Raw genomic sequence first — 27,510 nt, 5'->3', positions numbered from 1 at the left:
CAGTGGTTAGGACTTTCACTGCCAGGGCCTGGGTTTGATCCCTGGTCAGGGAACTAAGATCCTGCAAGCCATGCAGTGTGGCCAAAAGAAAATAGACAGATTCTGGTATTGTTAATCAAAAATCACGGAAATGTAAAACTGGAAGGAAACTTAGAGGTCATGTAGTAAATGTTTAAAACAAATAAGGGTAAAGTGAGTTAGCATAAGACTCACAGTTACTCTTGATTAGTGAGCTGGACAAGACCCAGAGCTCCTTCCTACGTGACAGTTATTTTTTCTCTTGCAGTACTTTGCAAAGGAGTCTTTCCATGCATTTCTCCTTCACAAAGTTTTCTCTAGTCACGGCTTCTATAGATAAATGAACCACTATACTTAGTTTCTCTGATACACAAGTTAAATGCTATAAGTTTGCTGTGACATGAAGGACTCCAGAATTCAGTCCGACCATAGCTCATAACAATCTAGATTCTTTCAACATTCCCCACTTACACCTTTCTAGGATGCCTATTGTAAAGTGCAAAAAACTGCTTTTAAATATCTCTCCCCCGGGACTACTCCCTCCTTGAACATTAGTACACTCTCAAAAGGTTCTTTACCTGAAGTAGAAAGAGCCAGCCAGAAGGCGAAGTCTCTTTATGCACAAGCAGTTCAGAATCCATCAAGTTAAACCCTTGGATTCAGGGCTGAGAAGAAGAAAGAGGGGCCAATATAAAGCTCAGTCTATGTTTGGCTCTTCCTGTTGGCCTTGCCAGCCAAATTGCAGTTTTTAAAAATTACAATTTCCAATATCATTTTCCTCTTAAGTTTTTTATTGTTTTTTTTTGTTTATACCATCAATGGCTATGACTTACCTATACTTTCCAGTACATTAAAACAGATATGTGTACACTAATATGTTCTGAGTATGAGAAAAACATTGCCTAACATTTTGTCTGGTCTAAAACACCTGGAGGGGAACAACTCATTCTTGAAGATTTTACTAAAATTTTAAACTTCTTTTAGAGAATGTTGTGTGTTATTGAAACTAAGACTACTTTAGTGACATGGAGAGTGGCACCTTGCTTAATTCCTTGCCCTCTTTTTCTTTTGCTACTCAGAAAATGACTTAACGAATAAAAAGTCTTTAAGTTAAGCCTGAATCAATTATCAGCATAGTTAAAATGTAATAACATAATAATATTTTTTAAAAAATCATAAATGACTCACATTAAATTACTTGGGAAGGGGACATTTCATCAAACATTTCTTTGTTGAGTTGTGTTTTTTTTTAAACACACATACACCAATGAATAAAACATTTGTTCCTTAATACCTTTCAGGCAATTAATGTGTTGGGTAACACATTAAAGAGTGGAGACTACAGAATTTCATCATATATATTTTTAAATTAGAAAACTGAGACCTTGTTACACTAGCCTTCCTGGGTAATTTTAGTATAAAATATCAATGAAATAGAATAAAGAGATCTTTTGTAATTATTCATAGAATACCTAGGAAGCAGTTTTCAGAATTGTGGCTAGTGACCAAGAAAAAAAGAAGAAAAATCAACCCAAAGCACCTTATTTAAAAGGTGATTATTAAACCCAAACCTTATTTAAAATAGACCGTCAAAACTTTTATTCTTTGTCATAAAAATTATCACAATTGATAGTGTTGAACATTAATTTTATCATTAACATTTTTATGAATTTTCAGTCTGTAGGTACATGGAAGTCTTTCTTAAAACATTGAAGCATTTATTGTTATCTCCCAGTGAAATATTTTTAGGTTGATAATTATTCTGGTTATCTGTTGCTACATATCAAATCATTTCAAAATTTATTGGCTCAAAACAAAGGTATCATTTATTTTTGTTCAGAAATCTGCCATATGAATAGGATTGGTGAGGACAGGTTTTCTCTATCCCACTCGGCATCAGCTTGGGCATCTGGAAGGCTGGGGACCAGGATCACCTGGAGCCTCATGGTTGTGGATGCTGGCTGTCATCTGAGACTTCAGCTAAGGCTGATGCTGGAACTCAGACACATGGTCTTTCCATGTGGCTATTTGACGTCTTTACAATAAGGAACGAGAGAGCCTGTTGATGAAGGTGAAAAAAGAGTAAAAAGCTGATTTAAAACTCAACAATCAAAAAACTAAGTTCATGGCATCCGGTCCCATCACTTCATGGCAAATAGATAGGGAAGCAATGGAAACAGTGACAGCCTTTATTTTCTTGGACTCCAAAATCGCTGCAGATGGTGACTGCAGCCATTAAATTAAAATGCACTTGCTCCTTGGAAAAAAAGTTATGACAAATCTAGACAGCATATTAAAAAGCAGAGACATTACTTTGCCAACAAAGGGTCCGTATAGCTAAAGCTACGGTTTTTCCAGTGGTCATGTATGGATGTGAGAGTTAGGCCATAAAGAAGGCTGAGTGCCAAAGAATTGAGGCTTTTGAACTGTGGTGTTGGAGAAGACTCTTGAGAGTCCCTTGGACTGCAGAGAGATCAAACCAGTCAATCCTAAAGGAAATGAATCCTGAATATTCATTGGATGGACTGAAGCTGAAGCTGAAGCTCCAATACTTTGGTGAACTGATGTGAAGTGTGGACTCATTAGAAAAGACCCTGTTGCTGGGAAAGACTGAAGGCAGGAGGAGAAGGGGACGACAGAGGATGAGATGGTTGGATGGCATCATTGACTCAATCGACATGAGTTTGAGCAAGCTCCGGGAGATGGTGAAGAACAGGGAAGCCTGGCCTGCTGCAGTCCATGGGATTGAAAAGAGTCAGACACAACTGAGCGACTGAACAACAGCAATACAGTAAGTGGCTAAGGTCCAAGAATGAGCATCCCAAGAGGATAAGGTGGAAGCTGTGTCAACTCTTATGGCAGGGGAGAAAAGACATGTAATGTTGCTTCCACTGTAGTCACAGGTCTACCTAGTTTTAAGTGGGTTATTTAACCCCCTATCTCTCAGTGGAGGAGTGCCAGCATTCCATGGTAAGGAAAGTAGTTGGATGGAATATACTGGTGTAGACGTTTTAGGAAAGTATAATCTACCATAGTGGTGATGGGAAACCATTAGGGCTAATTGTTGCTCAGAGTTCTACTTGAAAAGAATTAATGCCTATTCAATTATTTATCTAAACACAAACATGGCTATAAACGCAGTCATATCAGTGTAATTATATGCATTTCAACCAGAGTCAAAGTAACTCTTGCTTATTTAAATTATACCCTAGAAACAAAAATTAGTATATAAGGAAAAAAAAGGAGAAAATGACTAATCACATTGCAACCTTTCCTGGTTCAAGTAAAAATTAGGAGCTAAAAATCTCCTAAATTATCTTTGGTCAAATTACATAAAAAGTTAATCAGTACAAGTGACTTTTCAGTGTAATTGTTTCAAAACTGCTAACAGATTTTTATGGGATAGTGTGCAAAATCAGTGGCCCAATATAAAGGCAACACTGCTGTTTGACTGTCCCATAGCCCAGTTTTCCAAGATGATAATTACCTACAGGCTTACACACATATTGAGATGAGGGGAAAAAATGTTTTCTAACTTGCCCCTCCTAAGAATAAGGATCCCAAATGGCTTAAATGGTTTTTATTTAGATTATTTTACTTTTGTCTTCTCAGAGTTTTTCCAGATTTAGGTTCCATAACAACCCACTGACACCATACCTCACCTTCTGCTTTTTCAAAGAAAACAGAGCATGACAAGGCAAGGATGGGGAAATTCCTAAAACAGTTCACTGTTATAAATGACTTCTAATGAGAGCCCATTTTACCTTTTCAGACCCTACCGTTTATGTTTATGCTTTTTACGCCTTTAAATTTGATTTGCAAAGTTTCTTTGCTCTGAATTTTCCCTTGGGATTTAAAAATATTTTGCCCTTTGATTTGTTATTAATATTCTGTTGGTGCCTTAGAGCATTTTGTATTGTGGATACACACCTTTCCCATGGCTAAGGAACTGTTCAGTTCAGTTCAGTCACTCAGTCGTGTCCGAATCTTTGTGTCCCCATGGATTGCAGCATGCCAGGCCTCCCTGTCCATCACCAGCTCCCGGAGTTTACTCAAACTCATGTCTATTGAGTCGGTGATGCCATCTAACCATCTCATCCTCTGTCGTCCCCTTCTCCTCCTGCCTTCAATCTTTCCCAGCATCAGGGTCTTTTCCAATGAGTCAGTTCTTCGCATCAGGTGGCCAAAGTATTGGAGTTTCAGCTTCACAATCAGTCTCTCCAATGAACACCCAGGACTGATCTCCTTTAGGATGGACTGGTTGGATCTCCTTGCAGTCCAAGGGACTCTCAACAGTCTTCTCCAACAACACAGTTCAAAAGTATCAATTCTTCAGTGTTTAGCTTTCTTTACAGTCCAACTCTCACATCCATACATGACTACTGGAAAAACCATAGCCTTGACTAGATGGACCTTTGTTGGCAAAGTAATGTCTCGGCTTTTTAACATGCTGTCTAGGTAGTCATAACTTTTCTTCTAAGGAGTAAGCGTCTTTTTATTTCATGGCTGCAGTCACCATCTGCAGTGATTTTGGAGCCCAAGAAAATAAAGTCTGACACTGTTTTCCACTGTTTCTCCATCTATTTGCCACGAAGTGATGGGACTGGATGCCATGATCTTAGTTTTCTGAATGTTGAGCTTTAAGCCAACTTTTTCACTGTCCTCTTTCACTTTCATCAAGAGGCTCTTCCGTTCTTCACTTTCTGCCATAAGGGTGGTGTCATCTGCATATCTGAGGTTATTGATATTTCTCCCAGCAACAAGACCTTCTAGAACTAACACCCCAAAAAGATGTCTTTTTCATTAGAGGGGACTGGAATGCAAATGCAGGAAGTCAAGAAACACCTGGAGTAACAGGCAAATTTGGCCTTGAGGTACAGAGTGAAGCAGGGCAAAGCTAATAGAGTTCTGCCAAGAGAATGCACTGGTAATGGCAAATACCCTCTTCCAACAATGCAATAGAAGACTACACATGGACATCACCAGATGGTCAACACTGAAATCAGATTGATTATATTCTTTGCAGCCAAAGATGGTGAAGCTCTATACAGTCAGCAAAAACAAGACCAGGAGCTGACTGTGGCTCAGATCATGAACTCCTTATTGCCAAATTCAGACTTAAATTGAAGAAAGTAGGGAAAACCACTAGACCATTCAGGTATGACCTAAATCAAATTCTTTATGATTATTCAGTGGAAGTGAGAAATAGATTTAAGGGACTAGATCAGAGTGCCTGATGAACTATGGACAGAAGGAACTGTATATGTCCTTAAACTAAATGTACATAGGCAGCATTCAAGATGATACATGGAAGTGGACAGGCTGTAGATCCAAGAAGTTATGTGTGCACTAACAATGTAAGTCCAGAAAGCCTCAATTGAGACAAGAATGGACAGATAAGTATTTCATCTTCTCAGTGAAGTATTTTCAACCAACTATCTTTCTTATCCAACTTTTCTCAGATTTCTAATCAGAACTAATACATTCACCTTGGTCATGATTTTTCAGACAATGCAACAATCAAACCACCTGATCGTTCTTTACTTATTTGGTTATCTTCCCCATGGCTCTACTTATTCCTTATCTAAGAGCATCCACTGGATCATCGAAAAAGCAAGAGAGTTCCAGAAAAACATCTGTTTCTGCTTTATTGACTATGCCAAAGCCCTGGACTGTGTGGATCACAATAAACTGGAAAATTCTGAAAGAGATGGGAATACCAGACCACCTTGACTTGCATCTTGAGAAACCTATATGCAGGTCAGGAAGCAACAGTTCGAACTGGACATGGAACAACAGACTGGTTCCAAATAGGAAAAGGAGTACGTCAAGGCTGTATATTGTCACCCTGCTTATTTAACTTATATGCAGAGTACATCATGAGAAACGTTGGGCTGGAAGAAGCACAAGCTGGAATCAAGATTGCAGGGAGAAATATCAGTAACCTCAGATATGCAGATGACACCACCCTTATAAGAAAGTGAAGAGGAACTTAAAAGCCTCTTGATGAAAGTGAAAGTGGAGAGTGAAAAAGTTGGCTTAAAGCTCAACATTCAGAAAACGAAGATCATGGCATCTGGTCCCATCACTTCATGGGAATTAGATGGGGAAACAGTGGAAACAGTGTCAGACTTTATTTTTTTGGGCTCCCAAATCACTGCAGATGGTGATTGCAGCCATGAAATTAAAAGACGCTTACTCCTTGGAAGGAAAGTTATGACCAACCTAGATAGCATACTGAAAAGCAGAGACATTACTTTGCCAACAAAGGTCCGTCTAGTCAAGGCTATGGTTTTTCCAGGAGTCATGTATGGATGTGAGTTGGACTGTGAAGAAAGCTGAGTGCCAAAGAATTGGTGCTTTTGAACTGTGGTGTTGGAGAAGACTCTTGAGAGTCCTTTGGACTGCAAGGAGATCCAACCAGTCCATTCTAAAGGAGATCAGTCCTGGGTGTTCATTAGAGAGACTGATTGTGAAGCTGAAACTCCAATACTTGGGTCACTTCATGTGAAGAGTTAACTCATTGGAAAAGACCCTGATGCTGGGAGGGATTGGGGGCAGGAGGAGAAGGGGACGACAGAGGATGAGATGGCTGGATGGCATCATGGACTCGATGAACATGAGTTTCGATGAACATGAGTTTTGGTGAACTCCGGGAATTCGAGATGGACAGGGAGGCCTGGGGCCTGGTGTGATGCAATTCATGGGGTCGCAAAGAGTTGGACAGGAATGAGCAACTGAACTGAACTGAAGAATCTATAGACTTTTAAGCTGCAATTGTTAATCACTGCTTGAAAAAGAGGCATAAAATGGAGGAAATTAGCATATTAATCAGCTTATCTAGCCTTGACTTTGCTTACCAAAGTAGACTCAAGTTTGGTGGGGTCTGTAGCTTATTCAGTTTTGGAGTTCTTTTCTAGGAAAAGAAATAAGAAATGATTTAAAAATTATTTTGAAAAGTAAGTATGTATTTATATTAAAAAAATAATCTCAGAAGATGACAAATGCATTTAAAAAGCTGACAAGTAGCACAATTTTATTATGATAAAATCTATAAAAATAACATAGTACATCTATGAACTGCCTATCTCGCTTCCATCTTACTTTTTCCTACATTTTTACCTGCCTGCAGTTTGATCACCTCTTCCCATTCCTATAATATAATTCAATCTTTCTATCATATAAATTTTCAACAAATATTTTAAAATTCTAGTATGTGCCTGGCATCATGGTATACAAATTTGAATCATTTTTATAGTTTGGTGAGTTCAGATTTCTTGAAAACCTACTTTAAATTATGATTTTTTGGCATTTTCCACCTTTGTTCAATGTACATCTTTCAAATGCACTTATGCTTTGCTGTAGAATTCTACAGGTCTAATTAAAAGCATCACCTCTGTCATAACGCAATGAAGTACACATATTAACCACCAAATATGTGTTACTACTGCTGCTGCTGCTGCTAAGTCGCTTCAGTCGTGTCCGACTCTGTGCGACCCCAGAGACAGCAGCCCACCAGGCTCCCCCATCCCTGGGATTCTCCAGGCAAGAACACTGGAGTGGGTTGCCATTTCCTTCTCCAATGCATGAAAGTGAAAAGTGAAAGTGAAGTCACTCAGTCATGTCCGACTCTGTGCAACCCCATGGACTGCAGCCTACCAGGCTCCTCTGTCCATGGGATTTTCCAGGCAAGAGTACTGGAGTGGGGTGCCATTGTGTTACTACAGGTCTAATTAAAAGCATCACGTCTGTCATAAGGCAATGAAGTACACATATTAACCATTGAATATGTGTAACTACAAAATAGTTTCACATAAAATTTGTTTAAATGCTAAGGGATTGATCACTGTGGAATAAAGATATGTCTAAACATTTTTTTTAATGTGGACCATTTTTAAAGGCTATTGAATTTGTTACAAGATTATGTCTATTCTATGTCTTGATTTTTTGGCTAAGAGGCATGTGGGATCTCAGCTCCCCGACAAAGGATCGAACCTGCATCCCCTCCATTGAGAGGTGAAATCTTAATGCCTTGACCACCAGAGAACTCCCTAAAAAAAATCCTGAAGTTGTCTTGCTACAGCACAGAGCTGAGAAAACATTTGAGAATCATCAGCCCTGCCAAAGGGCAATAAGGTACTAAATGTTCTGATGGACCAAGACACCTGGAAGTAAAGATGCAAAAGCCTCATGGGGACAATATCATTGGAGACAGTGGAAAAGTTCAAGGGTGTCAGTGTGATGGATGGCAGCACCAAGGCACGAAACCAGACCAATCCCGTCTCAATGGGGATCAACATAACATTCAAGGATCAAATGTGCTCCATCCACTGCAATGGAAGTCAGTGGGGGCCTTAGAATAATTTTTCAGATGCTTTCTATGTGTCAGGGGCTATTTCAGATGTTTTCTTGAATTAGGACGTTTAAATCCTTACTGTCCTTTTAAGTTGTTCAAGTTTTATTTACCATCTTACAGCATAGTTAATATGGCATCAGAGGACAAGCAATTGACCCAAGATTGCATAGTTGATAAATGGAAGAATAAGGCTTTTCACGCAGGAAGCTCTTAACCACTGTAGTAATTGCCACCGTGCTAAATATTTTCTCTTTCTCTGCTGAGAAGTTGCAGAAACTTTTTACTGCGCCCATGTTTCTCAACAGGATGAAATTCTCATCTTCAAATTGACTAAATATGTGAAAGAGATTGGATTTCACTGAAAGAGACTCTGCAAAGAAACTAGCTTTATTGATATAAAATTAACATATCATACATTTTATTTATTTAAAGTGTACAATTTTTACAGTGGTTTTTGGTGTATTTTCAGAGATGTGTAACCATCACCACAATCAATTCTAGAACATTTCCATCACTTCCAATGAACCCACTGCCCATTAGCAGTCACTCCCCATTTGCCCCCAATATTTCTAGCCCTATGCAGTCCTTAACCTACTTTCTGCCTCTAGATTTGCTTTGTTGGACATTTCATAAAAATGGAGTCATGCAATATTTGATTTGCTACTGACTTCTTTAGTTTAATGTTTCTAAGATTCATTCATGTGGTAGCGTATCATCAGTATTTATTCTTTTTATTGTCAAATAATATTCTATTTTATAAATTTACCACTTAAAAAAAATCATTCCACAGTTAATGAACATTTGAGTTGATCCTGACTTGTGATTATCATGAATAATGCTGCTGTGAACATCTGTGTACAACTTTTTCTGTGAACAAATGTTTTGTTTTTTTGGAGGTATACAAAAACAGATATTTGTAATGTAGAAATTTCTATTCACAGCCTATATTTCCATATTACCCACTCTCTCTTTCTCACCTTGCCAACAGTTTCTTTTTCCAGAATCCTATTGATAGTGATGTCTCTAAAGTTATGAAATTCTTCTACCTTACAAATATATTTTACATGTTACAAATTCATTCAACAAAATGTATATTATTTATTCGAGTTTTGTATTAGCTACTATATTGGATGCTGGAGATACAAAATAAGCTAAAAGATGTTCTGCTGTTAAGGAATTTATATATAGAACATAAACAATTAGAATATCATTAACATATATTATAGCAGAAACAACCAAAGGGTACTCTGAATGTCCAGAGTAGGGGTGCTTATTCCGTCAGAGTCAGGGAAGGCATCACAGAATGTGTGATGCTACTGTGACTCTCTTGAGTAAGAAAAGGGGACATGAAGATTGAAGGGAATTCTAGCAGAAAGGATAGCATGTGCAAATGTCCTGGGACAGGAAGAGTTTGAAACACTAAAAGTAGGAACTGTGGCATACATTGCCTCAGGCAGGGTGGTGGAGTGGTATTTGGTGAGGCGTGAAATCAACCAGCAGTGAAATTACAAAGGACGCTGCTGTCTTTCCAAGGATTCAAACTTATTTTGTAAGCAATGTGGCTCCGTTGAAAGACTTTAAACTGGAGGATTAGTTACTTCTAGAACACTTAGAATAACATGAACTTTGAAAAAGTGAGCCTTATAAAGAATTCCTGAACCATATTTATAATCGTATTTCATGACAAAGTGCTTGACAGCCCAGGATTGGTGGTTGAAAGAATATATCTGTGTAGGAAGAAGGTTTTGCCCAGGCATTATTACTTTTCTGGTATTCCCTATCAAGTGTAGTTCACATCTAAATATAGAACACTTTGACTTTTAGTTTGTTCTTGTAGAGTCATTCTGCCTTATGAAGTTCATGACCCTACCATTGACTTTTCAAAGTTTTTATATGTTCTGCATTAAGCTCTATAATACCACACAGAAATCTAAAAAGCACCTACCGAATTCCTTTGAAGATCTGTTTCAGCTTCCCTGAGTACGTTCTTGTTTGTTTAGTTATGCTGTCAGTGCTTCTGTGGAATATGGAACGCCTGGACAGCCTCAAGCCCTCTGGGGGCAAAACTCTATCTTGATTAAGGACCTATTCATTGGATCTTGCCAGTTTTCACTCAGCTAAATGATTTTTTAAAAAGAGAGAGAGAGAGATGGACAGACAGACAGAAAGAAAGAAAGGAATTATACATGAAGGTAGTCCGAGGAAATTCCAAAGAGCAGTGTAAGAATTTTATTAGGTCAGACAGAGGGTTATAGAACTAATTTAGAAGTTCAGGAAGAAAATTAAGTCATTTGTCTATGGCATTACATATATTTAGAAATGATAAAGATCACTATACATGTACATTATTAATGTATAATCATAATCACAGAACTGCAAAGGACCCCCCAAATAGAACCTCTACCTACATATCTCATTATATTCTTTGGAGTACAGGCATTTAACTAGAAAACTCTAGAACTTTTCTTGTATGCTGTGTCGACTGTCAGAATTACAATGATTCTCCTCTTTTCCAGCTGTTTCTTTCTTAATGATTAAGATCATTTCCTTTATTTCATTTTAAGAATTATGAGGAATTCTCTGGGTGTCCAGTGGTTAGGACTCTACACTTTCCACTGCAAGAGAAATGGGTTTGATCTGTGTGGAGGAACTAAAATCATGCAAACCGCTTCAAGATGTAGACCAAAAAACAAACAAACAAACAAAAAACCCAAAAAAGAATTATAGCGTACAGAAGTCATCATAATGTATTTTCCAAAATTCCTTTTAAGTATTTCAGTAGCTGTCAAGAGCAGTTTTGTTTCAGAAACATGAGAAAATTTTAAATTTAAGTTTAAAATGATCAGTTTAGAATAGATAACAGAAAACAAAATGCGCTCCAGGAAATACTGATGTATTGCCAAATGAATCCTAAGAAACGGCAAGCTGCAAAGTGAAGCCAAAAAAAAAAAAAAAAAAAAAAGCAGCTTATTTTTTGTTAATGACTCTTCAATAAAGGTTCTAAAAACTTTATCATGTAATTATGCTACTTTCACTTTTAATTTTTTAAAAAATTGATATTAAAATAAATCATTTGTATAGTTTGTGGTATTTGTTAAATTTCTCATAGCTATAAATTATTATATAAATAATAATTTATATAGTTATATTTACATAGCTATTTTATATAATTTATATAGCTATATTTATTATATAAATATAATAAAAAGATATTATATTTGTCTTTTAAAATTCTTTTTTTTTCTTAATTCATTTATACATTTATTAACCTCCACTTGCTCTAAATCAGAAGCCATACTAAGAACTGGGGGATCCCAACCAAGAATAAAACAAAGTATTGCAGCTCTCAGTGTTGAGTTTTATTTGCAAAAATGTAATATTTTAAGCCATCATTAAAAAAGTTGAAGTAGGCACTTATTCCTGCTGCTGCTGCTGCTGCTGCTGCTAAGTCGCTTCAGTTGTGTCTGACTCTGTGCGACCCCAGACACGGCAGCCCACCAGGCTCCCCCGTCCCTGGGATTCTCCAGGCAAGAACACTGAAGTGGGTTGCCATTTCCTTCTCCAATGCATGAAAGTGAAAAGTGAAGTCGCTCAGTCATGTCTGACACTTAGCAACCCCATGGACTGCAGCCCATCAGGCTCCTCCATGGAATCTTCCAGGCAAGAGTACTGGAATGGGGTGCCATTGCCTTCTCCAAAATTCATTACTTTATTTGGCAAACATTCAAAGTGCCAGACATTAGGATGTTGAAGAAGCAGATATAAAGCATTCCAATTAGTGGTGTAAAGAACTAGCATTTACTGTCTACCAAAGGAGTTCAGAGCATGTCACCCAAAAATATTCTTTGGTATATTGATTATTTTGAGTTGAAGTAACTTGAGAAACTCCAAGAAAAGCTCTCAGACTTTTTCCTTTCCACTTAAAAGCACATCATAAAATTTGCTTATGAAGAAAGAGTCCTTCCCATACCAGGAGTTGATGCTGAAATGGGTTTTCTAAACTTTTATAAACTGAAACATCAGAGAGGAGCTACTCCAGGTTCAAGGTCAGGAGGGGTGGCTGTGAGGAGATATCCCTCGTCCAAGGTAAGGAGCAGCAGCTGTGCTTTGCTGGAGCAGCCGTGAAGAGATACCCCAGGTCCAAGGTAAGAGAAACCCAAGTAAGACGGCAGGTGTTGCGAGAGGCATCAGAGGGCAGGCAAACAAACCATAATCACAGAAAACTTGTCAATCTAATCACGCGGACCACAGCCTTGTCTAACTCAATGAAACTAAGCCATGCCGTGTGGGGACACCCAAGATGGGCAGGTCATGGTGGAGAGGTCTGACAGAATGTGGTCTACTGGAGAAGGGAAAGGCAAACCACTTCAGTATTGTTGCTTTGAGAACCTCATGAACAATATGAAAAGGCAAAATGATAGGATACTGAAAGAGGAACTCCCCTGGTCGGTAGGTGCCCGATATGCTACTGGAGATCAGTGGACAAATAACTCCAGAAAGAATGAAGGGATGGAACCAAAGCAAAAACAATACCCAGTTGTGGATGTGACTGGTAATAGAAGCAAGGTCCGATGCTGTGAAGAGCAATATTGCATAGGAACCTGGAATGTTAGGTCCATGAATCAAGGCAAATTGGAAGCAGTCAAACAGGAGATGGCAAGAGTAAACGTCAACATTCTAGGAATCAGCGAACTAAAATGGACTGGAATGGGTGAATTTAACTCAGAGACCATTATCTCTACTACTGTGGGCAGGAATCTCTTAGAAGAAATGGAGTAGCCATCATGGTTAACAAAAGAGTCTGAAATGCAGTACTTGGATGCAATCTCAAAAATGACAGAATGATCTCTGTTCATTTCTAGGGCAAACCACTCAATATCACAGTAATCCAAGTCTATGCCCAAACCAGTAATGCTGAAGAAGCTGAACTTGAATGGTTCTCTGAAGACCTATCAGACCTTTTAGAACTAATACCCAAAAAAGATGTCCTTTTCATTATAGGGGACTGGAATGCAAAAGTAGGAAGTCAAGAAACACCTGGGGTAACAGGCAAATTTGGCCTTGGAGTACAGAATGAAGCAGGGCAAAGGCTAATAGAGTTTTGTCAAGAGAACGCACTGGTCATAGCAAACACCCTCTTCCAATAACACAAGAGAAGACTCTACACATCGACATCATCAGATGGTCAATAGTGAAATCAGATTGATTATATTCTTTGCAGCCAAACATGGAGAAGCTCTATACAGTCAGCAAAAACAAGACCAGGAGCTGACTGTGGCTCAGATCATGAACTCCTTATTGCCAAATTCAGACTTAAATTGAAGAAAGTAAGGAAAAACCACTGGACCATTCAGGTATGACCTAAATCAAATCCCTTCTGATTATACAGTGGAAGTGAGAAATAGATTTAAGGGCCTAGATCTGATAGATAGAGTGACTGATGAACTATGGATGGAAGTTCGTGACATTGTGCAGGAGACAGGGATCAAGAACATCCCCATGGAAAAGAAATGCAAAAAAGCAAAATGGCTGTCTGGGGAGGCCTTACAAATAGCTGTGAAAAGAAGAGAAGTGAAAAGCAAAGGAGAAAAGGAAAGATACAAGCATCTGAATGCAGAGTTCCAAAGAATAGCAAGAAGAGATAAGAAAGCCTTCCTCAGCGATCAGTGCAAAGAAATAGAGGAAAACAGCAGAATGGGAAAGACTAGAGATCTCTTCAAGAAAATTAGAGATACCAAGGGAACATTTCATGCAAAGATGGGCTCAATAAAGGACAGAAATGGTATGGACCTCACAGAAGCAGAAGATATTAAGAAGAGATGGCAAGAATACACAGAAGAACTGTACAAAAAAGATCTTCATGACCCAGATAATTACGATGGTGTGATCACTCACCTAGAGCCAGACATCCTGGAATGTGAAGTCACGTGGGCCTTAGAAAGCATCACTATGAACAAAGCTAGTGGAGGTGATGGAATTCCAGTTGAGCGATTTCAAATCCTGGAAGATGATGGTGTGTAAGTGCTGCACTCAATATGCCAGCAAAGTTGGAAAACTCAGCAGTGGCCACAGGATTGGAAAAGGTCAGTTTTCATTCCAATCCCAAAGAAAGGCAATGCCAAAGAATGCTCAAACTACCACACAATTGCACTCATCTCACACGCTAGTAAAGTAAGGCTCAAAATTCTCCAAGTTAGGCTTCAGCAATGCGTGAACCGTCAACTTCTAAATGTTCAAGCTGGTTTTAGAAAAGGCAGAGGAACCAGAGATCAAATTGCCAACATCTGCTGGATCATTGAAAAACAAGAGAGTTCCAGAAAAACATCTATTTCTGCTTTATTAACTATGTCAAAGCCTTTGACTGTGTGGATCACAATAAACTGTGGAAAATTCTTCAAGAGATGGGAATACCAGACCACCTGACCTGCCTCTTGAGAAATCTGTATGCAGGTCAGGAAGCAACAGTTAGAACTGGAAATGGAATAACAGACTGGTTCCAAATTGGGAAAGGAGTACGTCAAGGCTGTATATTGTCACCCTGCTTATTTAACTTATATGCAGAGTACATCATGAGAAACACTGGGCCTGAGGAAGCACAAGCTGGAATCAAGATAGCTGGGAGAAATATCAATAGCTTCAGATATGCAGATGACACTACCCTTATGGCAGAAAGTGGAGAAGAACTAAAGAGCCTCTTGATGAAAGTGAAAGAGGAGAGTGAAAAAGTTGGCTTAAAGCTCAACATTCAGAAAACTAAGATCATGGCATCCGGTCCCATCACTTCTGGGAATTAGTTGGGGAAACAGTGGAAACAGTGTCAGACTTTATTTTTTTGGGCTCCCAAATCACTGCAGATGGTGACTGCAGCCATGAAATTAAAAGACGCTTACTCCTTGGAAGGAAAGTTATGACCAACCTAGATAGCATATTAAAAAGCAGAGACATTACTCTGCCAACAAAGGTCTGTCTAGTCAAGGTAATGGTTTTTCCAGTGGTCATGTATGGATGTGAGAGTTGGACTGTGAAGAAAGCTGAGTGCCAAAGAATTGATGCTTTTGAACTGTGGTGTTGGAGAAGACTCTTGAGAGCCCCTTGGACTGCAAGGAGATCCAACCAGTCCATTCTAAAGGAGATCAGTCCTGGGTGTTCTTTGGAAGGACTGATGCTAAAGATGAAACTCCAATACTATGGCCACCTCTTGTGAAGAGTTGAGTCATTGGAAAGGACTGTGATGCTGGGAGGGATTGGGGGCAGGAGGAGAAGGGGATGACAGAGAATGAGATGGTTGGATGGCATCACCAACTCAATGGACATGAGTTTGGGTGAACTCTGGGAGTTGGTGATGGACAGGGTGGCCTGGCATGCTGGGATTCGTGAGGTCGCAAAGAGTCGGACACGACTGAGCGACTGAACTGAACTGAAAGATTTGATAGACACTGTCAAACCCATGTAAAAATTACCATTCAAGCCACTTTCAAATATGAACTGAATTTGTATCATTCTTTTCTCTTTCAGTTATGGATAATAAAAAGCTGAAAGTAAGCTTTTTATTTCTATAATTTAATGTAAAGTATCACCAGTTCAAAAACTAAGTGTAGTTCTTCAGTATAATAAAAAGGTTGGTTTTTTACATAGCATCGTTCACTTTGTGATCTAAGAAATGACATTTAATAATAGGTTATAGATTTGTTCATTAGTAACATTCATCACCATTTAAGATCAGTGCCGTGTCTTAAAGCTATACTGAATACTCAGCATGTAACTGTGTTCAATGAACGGTCAATAAATCCTTTATGACGCTGATGATAATCCTTTCCATCCAAAGCTAAAGACAGATAGCTGTTCATCAGAAGTATTAATGCAGACTGGGGCATATACATGAAAACACGAATTACATATACAAATGCATGGTGACCTATCATAGCTAGGTTATCAATGAAAATACAGCCGTTTAATAAGAGTCTTTTTCGTCTTTAAAGTTTTAACTAATTCTTATACCAAACCTAAAGTTTGTTAACTCCTATCAGAGCCTAAATAGGCCCCAAAGATGAAAGTTGGATAAGACAAGGTTTCTGCTCTTATTGAGCACACAGTCATCTTTTACTAGATTATCAGAAGCCAAATTTGGAAAATAACTGGGAACGCTGGTGTAGGTGAAAGAATCCCGGGCGAAATACACGGTTCAAAACAACAAACTATTCTTGGTGGACTGCTTCTCTTTCGAAAGTCCCGTCAATCAAGCTATCTGTGGGCGGGGCCACGCCGAAACCTACCCCTCCCTTGAGTTCCAGTAGTACGCACGCGTCCTCCGGGAGGTGGCTGACCCTGAGAGGTTGCCGTACTCAGATAAGACGCCGCGCATGCGCAGGGGCTGTGGCCTGCGGGAAGCCAAGATGGCGTATAGGTGTGTTTGGGCCCGCAGTTGGCGTGTTACCAGTATCTGAGCCGGTAGTTTGTAAGGGGCTGTGGCAAACGCCCTCTCCGCTGTCATGGCCCGGCATCGGAATGTCCGAGGTTATAACTACGATGAAGGTAAGTGGCAGGATCATGCCAGGACGTTATCTTCACCGTTCCGGCCGGGCTCGCAGACGGTTGGCACCACCTTCCATATGTTAGCTTCTCGTCAGTGGTGCCAGGCTGGAGTTCAGAGGAGGCTTATTTGGGGAAAGTTACAGGACGTCTGAGTGCTAGCGAATGGCGTTGTTACATGGCGTTCTTTTAAGTCGTGATTTTTGTCCTTTGGGATTGATTTTATTTGCGGCAGGGGAGGTGCTGCTGGGCCTCATTTCGGAAGGACATTTGAAGAGGCTGGGATTCGGTGATACTAACACACGTAAGCATTATCACCACCCCCATTGTTTCCTCCCAGGTCGGTTACATGGCTTTATGTAGCTCCTCTCGACCCTTCTTTCAGAAGTGCCCATGAGACTGTTATTTGTAGAACCCGGATTGACTTAATGCTTATATTCAGCTGTTCTGCTGTAACTGTCAGATTTACTTGGTAAATCTTGTGTATGTGTTCATATACACTTAGTGCAGAATCTGGCTTGAGTTAGCTAACTTATTTTTTATGCTTTTCAAATTAAATTGAAAACTTAGGAGATGGTAGAAGAAAATACGTATTAAAAAGGCCCAGAGAGTAAGTTGATCAGATTTTGACGCATGTATTTAATTCTTGGTTGGTCATGCTCAATATAAATATACTTTAGAGAGGAAAAAGTAGCATTAGAAGAAAGGGGGTTTTGGAAAGTACTTGCTGATTTTAAAAGTGAAGTAAAGGGGAAAAAATGTGAAAGTTGTCCAGGAGTTTAAAAAGATAGGGACAAACATTTCTAGGCAGTGGATAGTTACCAGCATCACCTAGCATCATAAAAGCTAAAATTATAAATATGAAGGAATGCAAACGAATAAAGAGCAATCACTTTGCTGAGTACAGAGTGTGAAGCATGCTTAGTATATTGGCAGTCGTTATTAGCATTCCCAGCAAATTATTTTAGAACATCACTATGCTAATCATAGTGGAGGGAGGCTAATACCCTGTGCTACATTTCCAGACAGTGATCCAGTCAACCTGGCACATGTGAGGTTCCTGGGGATCACTTAAGAAGTCGTTTTAAATATTGCAGTGGATGTTAAGTGTTGCCTGTGGAGCACTGTTACCTGAGAAATGACTTTAGCCTGGGAGATATTTTTGCAAATACATTGTAAAAGACATGAATAGGCCTCATTACTACTTCTTCATTTCTTTTTACAATTTTTTTTAATTGGTGAAAAATTGCTTTACAGTGTTGTGTTGGTTTCTATCATACAACAATGCCGATCAGTCATTATATATAAGAGATCAGTCCTGGGTGTTCATTGGAAGGACTGATGTTGAAGCTGAAACTCCAATACTTTGGCCACCTGATGTGAAGAGCTGATTCATTTGAAAAGACCCTGATGCTGGGAAAGATTGAGGGCAGGAGGAGAAGGGGAGGACAGAGGATGAGATGGTTGGATGGCATCACCGACTCAATGGACATGGGTTTGGGTGGACTCCAGGAGTTGATGATGGACGGGGAGGCCTGGGATGCTGCAGTTCATGGGGTCGCAAAGAGTCGGACACGACTGAGCGACTGAACTGAACTGTTGTGTGGGTTTCTATTGTTCAACAATGCCAATCAGTCATTAGATATATTCCCTCCCTCTTGAGCCTCTCTCCCTTCCCCCCATTCCACCCCTCTAGGTCATCACAGTTGTTCATTTCTTTAATAGATATTGTGTCCTCAATCAACATTAACTGAGTGCTTAGAAAACTGTTAAAGAGTTTTGGGGACCAACAGTAAGACGTTTGAGAGAGTCTAAAGTGGAAAATACATAAGTAGTAGATGATTATGAAATGCTTCGGAGTGTGCTTATGAAGTGCTGTGGGAGCTACTTAAGTGATTACACTGTTGAGAATGAATGGGAGGAGTTCAGCAGAACTTCTGTGTGAAGGAAGGCATCCTGAAGGAGAGGTGCTTGACTGGAGGGAGTGAGTGCCAAGTATCTTCTCACCTTAGAGATCCCAGATCAGGTGGTTGGTTGTCAGATTATTTGGAACAGTTGTTGACATCATAACCAAGCTGTTCCTATAGCATCAGAGGTTCATCCCCTTTTTTGTTTGTAAAAGTTCTACTTACTTTAAGTGTCTGGTTTATTTCTCATCTTCCATGTTAAGCTTTCTCTTCTCTCAGATAATAATTTAAGAATTCTCAAAAGTACTGTAACTTCGTTACAGAGATTTTGTGCTCCCAAACTTATAGATTCCTCTACTTAACTTTGATTTTGTTCTTCTCTGTTATATGGGTAGTACTTTACATGACTGCCTCAGTCAGTCAGTTCAGTCGTTCAGTCGTGTCCAGCTCTTTGCGACCTCATGGACTGCAGCACGCCAGGCTTCCCTGTCCATTGCCAACCACTGGAGCTTGCTCAGACTCATGTCCATCGAGTTGGTGATGCCATCCAACCATCTCATCCTATGTCATTTCCTTCTCCTCCTGCCTTCAGTCTTTCCCAGCATCAGGGACTTTTACAGTGAATTAGTTCTTTGAATCAGGTGGCTAAAGTGTTGGAGTTTCAGGACTGATTTCTTTAGGATGGACTGGTTTGATCTCTTTGCAGGCCAAGGGACTCTCAAGAGTCTTCTCCAACACCACAGTTCAAAAGCATCAATTCTTCTGTGCTCAGCTTTCTTCACAGTCCAACTCTCACATCCATACATGGCTACTGGAAAAACCATAGCTTTGACTAGATGGACTTTTGTTGGCAAAGTAATGTCTCTACTTTTTAATATGCTGTCTAGGTTGGTCATAGCTTTTCTTACAAGGAGCAAGCAAGTCTTTTAATTTCATGGCTGCAGTCACCATCTGCAGTGATTTTGGAGCCGAAGAAAATAAAGTCTTTCATTGTTTCCATTGTTTTCCCATCTGTTTGCCACGAAGTGATGGGACCGGATGCCCTGATCTTAGTTTTTTGAATGTTGAGTTTTAAGCCAGCTTTTTCACTCTCCTCTTTCACTTTCATCAAGAGGCCCTTTAGTTCCTCTTCACTTTCTGCCATAAGGGTGGTGTCATCTGCATATCTGAGGTTATTGGTATTTCTCCCGGCAATCTGGATTCCAGTTCGTGCTATATCCAGCCCAGCATTTCGCATGATGTACCCTGCGTATAAGTTAAATAAGCAGGGTGATGATATACAGCCTTGACGTACTCCTTTCCCAGTTTGAAACCAGTCTGTTGTTCCATGTCCAGTTCTAACTGTTGCTTTTTGACTTGCATACAGATTTCTCAGGAGGCAGGTCAGTTGGTCTGGTATTCTCATCGCTTTGAGAATTTTCCACAGTTTGTTGTGATATACACCATCAAATGTTTTGGAATAGTGAATAAAGCAGAAATAGATGTTTTTCTGGAATTCTCTTGCTTTTTCTATGATCCAGTGTATGTTGGCAATTTGATCTCTGGTTCCTCTGCCTTTTCTCAATCCAGCATGAACATCTGGAAGTTCACTGTTCACCTACTCTTGAAGCCTGACTTGGAGAATCTTGAGCATTACTTTGCTAGCGTGTGAGATGAGTGCAATTGTGCAGTAGTTTGAACATTCTTTGGCATTGCCCTTCTTTGGGATTGCAATGAAAACTGACCTTTTCCAGTTCTATGGCCACTGCTGAGTTTTCCAAATTTGTTGGCATACTGAGTGCAGCACTTTAACACCATCATCTGAGGATTTGAAATAGCTCAACTGGAATTCCATCACCTCCTCTTTGTTCCTAGTGATGCTTTCTAAGGCCCACTTGACTTCATTCCAGGATGTCTGGCTCTAGGTGAGTGATCACACCATTGTGATTATCTGGGTCATGAAGATCTTTTTTGTGTGGTTCTGTGTATTCTTGCTACCTCTTCTTAATATCTTCTGCTTCTGTTAGGTCCATACCATTTCTGTCCTTAATTGTGCCGACCTTTGCATGAAATGTTCCCTTGGTATCTCTAATTTTCTTGAAGAGATCTCTGGTCTCACCCATTAATTAATAAAAATCCCAGGAAGGCAAAGCCTATATTTTATAATTTACTCCGGTAGCCAGCACAGTGCTTTTTATGCAGTAAATACTCCAGAATATTGTTGAGGAAAAGAACCACTTTACAGAGATCATAGGAAAGGATTCTCTTTATCTTTTGATAATTGTAACAATTTCAGGGTCCATTTCAGTGTTAAAAAAACTGACCCAATATAAAAAGAAATTGTTTTCTTTAATATCCAAGTTTTTTGTGACTGACTTCTCATTTATTTGGTAATAATTTTTATTAATTCAGGATGGTGATTATTGTTTAATAATTTAATAAATTATTAATGTTATTGGATGTTACATGTTTTAATTGAATAATAACATTTATGTAATTTTTATTTGTCATATGTATTTGGTCTCAGCCTTTGACCATGCAGTTCTTGCTGCTGCTACATGAGTACCCTCAGAAATTAGCTAACTTTCCTTCCGAATTGGTTCACAGCATGATATTCCTGGGGATCTTTCCCTAGCCACCCTGCTCCCACTTCTGTTTTTGTTGTTCTTATGTGTGTTTCAGAGTCATTCTTTATCATGTGTCAAACACTTTGTTATACAGTTTTGTAATCATCTGGTTTCTTGTCTGTCTTCCTCTTACATTTTAGGTTTGTAGAGATCTGAGAATGTACTTGTCACTCAGTCTTGCACCCCAGATGTCTCTAATAGCCCCTGTCACAGTGTTAGTATTTGTCAAGTGACTAAATACACTTACGTAAACATATTTATGTTCCTTATGGACTTTTAGTTAATATATTGTTTGATTCATTAATTTATAATAAAGCAAGTAGTAATTTATGTCAGATATTAATTTATGTCAGACCTGTGTCATGTAGTTGTCTAGAGAGTCTTGCCCTCAAGGAGCTTAGAGTCTCATGGAGTGAACCAGGTATGGTGCTTTGAAGACATTCAATTAGAGGAGAGTGCTAGAGAATAAAAACAGTAGGGGAGAGGCTTGCTGCTTTACCCAGAGTGGTCAGGGAAGACTTCTACAAATATATGATGTTTGAACTGGAACCTGAAGTGGGAGAAGGAAACAGCCTTAGGAAAATCTAGGCAAGGACCATATTATAATCAGTAGGAAAAAAGACCAATCAGCTAGAGCAGAGAGGAGTTTAGGATAAGCTGGGTTTTGTACATTGCCTTGCTTTACATGAAGAGAAACTGCCTTTGTGGTCTGATTGTATACCCTGCGTTAGTCAGTTGTATGAAAAATAAATGCTTTGCTTAGAGCAGGAACTTGGTGAGAAAAATGGATGGTTGGCTTATTTCAGATTTTTGTCAATTAAAAATCTAAAAACAAGTATGTCTTTTAAATATGTAAAGTCATTTAATACCTACTTTTGGTACAATTTTTGGAATTGTTTTGAGAAAAGTAGACATTGTAAGTTCCTTTAATTTAGGTAAACAGTATTTATTTTGGAGAGAATTCAGATGCTTCCTCATTAATAACTAAGAATAGAAAACAAACTTGTAAATACTTTTATCTCTTATATTTTTATTTTAGATTTTGAAGATGATGACCTCTATGGCCAGTCTGTAGAGGATGATTATTGTATTTCGCCATCAACAGGTGAGTTTTTAAAAAAAATTTGATTTTTATTATTTGAGTATTTAAAGATATTAAGTAAGTATTATTGTCATTCTAGAACTAGTGTGTTCCAGAAGACTATAATATGTACCATTTAGAAAGATAATTGTTTGTTAACGTTCAGTTCAGTTTAGTTCAGTTGCTCAGTCGTGTCGGACTCCTTGTGACCCCATGAATCGCAGCACACCAGGCCTCCCTGTCCATCACCAACTCCTGGAGTTTACTCAAACTCACATCCATCGAGTCACTGATGCCATCCAGCCATCTCATCCTCTGTCGTCCCCTTCTCCTCCTGCCCTCAACCCTCCCAGCATCAGGGTTTTTTCCAGTGAGTCAACTCTTCACATGAGGTGGCCAAAGTATTAGAATTTCAGCTTTAGCATCAGTCCTTCCAATGAACACCCAGAACTGATTTCCTTTAGAATGGACTGGTTGGATCTCCTTGCAGTCCAAGAGACTCGCAAGAGTCTTTTCCAACACCACAGTTCAAAAGCATCAATTCTTTGGCACTCAGCTTTCTTCACAGTCCAACTCTCACATCCATACATGATCACTGGAAAAACCATAGCCTTGACTAGACGGACCTTTGTTGGCAGAGTAATGTCTCTGCTTTTTAATATGCTATCTAAGTTGGTCATAACTTTCCTTCTGAGGAGTAAGCATCTTTTAATTTCATGGAATACAGAATGAAGCAGGGCAAAGGCTAATAGAGTTTTGCCAAGAGAACGCACTGGTCATAGCAAACACCCTCTTCCAAAAACACAGGAGAAGACTCTACACATGGACATCACCAGATGGTCAACACCGAAATCAGATTGATTATATTCTTTTCAGCCAAACATGGAGAAGCTCTATACAGTCAGCAAAAACAAGACCAGGAGCTGACTGTGGCTCAGATCATGAACTCCTTATTGCCAAATTCAGACTTAAATTGAAGAACGTAGGGAAGACCACTAGACCATTCAGGTATGACCTAAATCAAATTCTTTATGATTATTCAGTGGAAGTGAGAAATATATTTAAGGGCCTAGATCTGATAGATAGAGTGCCTGATGAATTATGGACGGAATTTCGTGACGTTGTATAGGAGACAGGGATCAAGAGCATCCCCGTGGAAAAGAAATGCAAAAAAGCAAAATGGCTGTCTGGGGAAGCCTTACAAATAGCTGTGAAAAGAAGAGAAGTGAAAAAAAAAAAAAAAGAAGAGAAGTGAAAAGCAAAGGAGAAAAGGAAAGATACAAGCATCTGAATGCAGAGTTCCAAAGAATAGCAAGGAGAGATAAGAAAGCCTTCCTCAGCGATCAATGCAAAGAAAGAGAGGAAAACGACAGAATGGGAAAGACTAGAGATCTCTTCAAGAAAATTAGAGATACCAAGGGAACATTTCATGCAAAGATGGGCTCAATAAAGGACAGAAATGGTATGGACCTCACAGAAGCAGAAGATATTAAGAAGAGATGGCAAGAATACACAGAAGAACTGTACAAAAAAGATCTTCATGACCCAGATAATCATGATGGTGTGATCACTGACCTAGAGCCAGACATCCTGGAATGTGAAGTCAAGTGGGCCTTAGAAAGCATCACTACGAACAAAGCGAGTGGAGGTGATGGAATTCCAGTTGAGCAATTTCAAATCCTGGAAGATGATGGTGTGAAAGTGCTGCACTCAGTATGCCAGCAAATTTGGAAAACTCAGCAGTGGCCACAGGACTGGAAAAGGTCAGTTTTCATTCCAATCCCAAAGAAAGGCAATGCCAAAGAATGCTCAAACTACCACACAATTGCACTCATCTCACACGCTAGTAAAGTAAGGCTCAAAATTCTCAAACCAGGCTTCAGCAATACATGAACCGTGAACTTCCAGATGTTCAGGCTGGTTTTAGAAAAGGCAGAGGAACCAGAGATCAAATTGCCATCATCCACTGGATCATGGAAAAAGCAAGAGAGTTCCAGAAAAACATCTATTTCTGCTTTATTGACTATGCCAAAGCCTTTGACTGTGTGGATCACAATAAACTGTGGAAAATTCTGAAAGAGATGGGAATACCAGACCACCTGATCTGCCTCTTGAGAAATCTGTATGTAGGTCAGGAAGCAACAGTTAGAACCGGACATGGAACAACAGACTGGTTCCAAATAGGAAAAGGAGTACGTCAAGGCTGTATATTGTCACCGTGCTTATTTAATTTATATGCAGAGTACATCATGAGAAACGCTGGGCTGGAAGAAGCACAAGGTGGAATCAAGATTGCCGGGAGAAATATCAATAACCTCAGATATGCAGATGACACTACCGTTATGGCAGAAAGTGAAGAGGAACTAAAGAGCCTCTTGATGAAAGTGAAAGAGGAGAGTGAAAAAGTTGGCTTAAAACTCAACATTCAGAAAACTAAGATCATGGCATCTGATCCTATCACTTCATGGGAAATAGATGTGCAAACAGTGTCAGACTTTTATATTTTTGGGCTCCAAAATCACTGCAGATGGTGAATGCAGCCATGAAATTAAAAGACACTTACTCCTTGGAAGAAAAGTTATGACCAACCTAAATAGCATATTGTTAACTTTAAAAGCAAATAAAATAATTTCATTACTTATGAATAGAATTTAAAGTTTTGATTCCTTCATTAGGCTTTATACAATTTGAAGAAAACTCTCAAAACTATGGTTTTCAAGTATTCTTTGCAGTATGCAATTAATCTAAATTGACTAAAATGATAATTTAGTCAGTAATGAAAATCTAAACTTCTAAAGACAGAGAGCAGTTAGTTTTATATCCAGGAAAATCTTGAATATTAAAACACAAGTTATGCATAGACTTCCCTTCATATAGTATTTTATCTACTGTAAATAAACCCAGTACATAGTTTAAACTTCTGATGGAGCTGCAAAATGATTTAGAGTCAGATTCCTGTAGGATTCTACATCAGAGCTACACCTTTTGTCTCTTGCTGAAAAACTTCTTTGCAATCATATAATGAAAGCATTTCCTGTGTTGGCGGCAGAGACAGTGTCTTTGATCCAGACCTTTTTCTTACTAATCCTTCTAACAGTGCATTTATCTTCAAATTTTATCCTACTCTATAAACAACTGGTTAAAATGCTCTGCTGAATTTTACTATGTCATAAAAGTGGGTCCAATTAAATATAGTTAGGAACAGCATAAATAAACTCATAGAACTCATTTTCCACAAATTGAAGGTTTAATATAGTAATTTAAATTTCTATCAGTCTGCCTTGTCTTTAATACCTTATAGTCTGTTGAACTGTCTTATAAACCTTTCTCTGCTTTAAGCCTCTTCATAGTTTCTGAAGACTAAATATGTCCCTTCTGACTTTTTAGAATTTCTTCTTTTTTACAAAGGCATAGGGGCCTTGGAAGTTGTCTTAGCACCCCTACTCTGCCTTACATCTTTTGTCCTATTACTTATTACTCTAATGCATCTAGCTCTTTATGGGTACTTTGCTCTTTTAGGCTGACTAATCAGAGCCCTTCCTCTCTTTCTTCAATGTTATACCGTTATCAGTCACGATTTTGTTAGGAAATAGAAATTGCACTGGTTATTTTGCCAGAGAGATTTTAGTATAAAAAGTTAACTAGGTATTAGAGAACACAAAATGCAAACCAAAAGATCAAGGACGTAGTAACGTCAGGAAGCATTTATCATTTTTAGTTCCTAGGGGAATCGGCAGACAGGGTTGGAACCAACCTTTTAGAACCTTTTGGGGGGCTCCTTGGAGCTAGGACCTAGGGGTGTGACAGGAAGATTCTGCCTTGTTGCTTTGCCATTGAAGTTAAGAGAAGGGACTGTGGAGCCGGGGCTCAGACCTGAGAAGGGGAATGTTGTGTGGTTGGTATAGAGATACTCTGTAGGGACACTGGGAAGCTGAGGTTCAGCCTTTTAAAGAGGCATTCTATCCAGCAGTCTGGTCATCGTTGTAATTGGTTCTGGGAGTTTTGGAAAAACTGATATTGATTACGATTACTGGAACAAATGATTTTGGCAAGATGAAATGTTGCTGGGGTGATGGTAACTAGAGAAGAAGCAAAAAGGAAAGGAACATTTGTGTTCCTCTTCTGGCCTAGTCTCCTTTTATTATCTCCCTGTTGGCTGATCCTAAAAGGGAACCAGCTGTCTGAAGAAATGTGCTTTGCAGAGACTTCAGCCTCAGCATCACAAAGCAAAGAAGACTGGCTTAGAAGTGGAGAGGTGGCTTAATTAGTGTGTTCTCTAATACCTAGGTAACTTTTTATATTAAAATCTCTCTGGCAAAATAACCAGTGCAATTTCTATCTCCTAACAAAATCGTGACTGATAATGGTGTAACACTGAAGAAAGAGAGGAAGGGCTCTGATTAGTCAGCCTTATTATTCAGTGATTCAAAAATGCCATATTTTGTTGAGATTAGGGATGAAAGAAATTTCAGTTTTTCTGAGGAATCTCACAAGCACTTGTCATTTGCAGTGGGTTAAAAAAAAAAACAACTCTGTGGGTTAACCTTTTGGGGTGCCTACAGTTCATCATAATCAGTTGACTAGGTGATGAAGTAGTGTCTGGTAGCACTAGTTAGTACTATGAATGAAGTAAAGATCATGGCATGTTCATGAGACTGATGATAATATGGGTGTGGTGATTAGATTTGAGTTTTTTTTTTTTTTAATATATGCTGTAGAGACTGGATTAAAGGTGGTACCTAAGTGGGTGTACTTAGAATAGTTAGTTAGGAGACTATTATACTAATCTAGAAGAAATATCTCAGGACAGTGTTCTCAAAATGTGGTCCATGTGCCATTTGCACCACTTGAGAATTTGTTAGAAAAGTAGTTCTTGGCCCCATCTCATATTCAGTGGGGCACAGGTACTGCTTTGAAAACTATTTGTTTAGGATAGAGGTGATAGCAGTGGATTTGGAAATAGATTCAAGAGATAATTACAGGAGCTAAAGACTACTGGACTTGGAAGTTGGT

At 39.0% G+C, this 27,510-nt stretch overlaps 1 protein-coding gene and 1 long non-coding RNA gene across 7 annotated transcripts in view; one reads left to right on the top strand and one right to left on the bottom strand.

Moving 5' to 3' along the window:
• Positions 1-1,700: 1,700 nt before the first annotated feature.
• Positions 1,701-16,718, bottom strand: LOC129620041 (uncharacterized). The gene is made up of 3 exons (XR_008698350.1): positions 16,648-16,718; positions 6,879-6,934; positions 1,701-2,077 (listed from the first exon to the last, which is right to left on the bottom strand). It is a non-coding gene; the product is annotated as an uncharacterized LOC129620041 (long non-coding RNA).
• A 2-nt stretch (positions 16,719-16,720) lies between these two features.
• The window catches only part of HBS1L (HBS1 like translational GTPase), an 87,198-nt gene continuing 76,408 nt past the window's right edge, over positions 16,721-27,510 (top strand). For 5 of the 6 annotated variants that reach the window (XR_008698349.1, XM_055535689.1, XM_055535688.1 and 2 more), the window contains exons 1-2: positions 16,728-16,906; positions 22,456-22,521. Coding sequence is in view for 5 of the 6 variants with exons in the window: in XM_055535689.1 (XP_055391664.1) it covers positions 16,864-16,906; positions 22,456-22,521 (109 nt within the window). In the remaining variant the exon portion in view is untranslated. Of the gene's footprint in view, positions 16,907-22,455; positions 22,522-27,510 lie in introns of all 6 variants that reach the window. The other variant, XM_055535692.1, reaches the window with a different exon arrangement.

Source organism: Bubalus kerabau, chromosome 9 (genome assembly GCF_029407905.1).
Source record: "Bubalus kerabau isolate K-KA32 ecotype Philippines breed swamp buffalo chromosome 9, PCC_UOA_SB_1v2, whole genome shotgun sequence".
In the NCBI taxonomy this organism is placed as follows: domain Eukaryota; kingdom Metazoa; phylum Chordata; class Mammalia; order Artiodactyla; family Bovidae; genus Bubalus; species Bubalus kerabau.
This window is presented reverse-complemented; position numbering and strand designations above follow the sequence as displayed.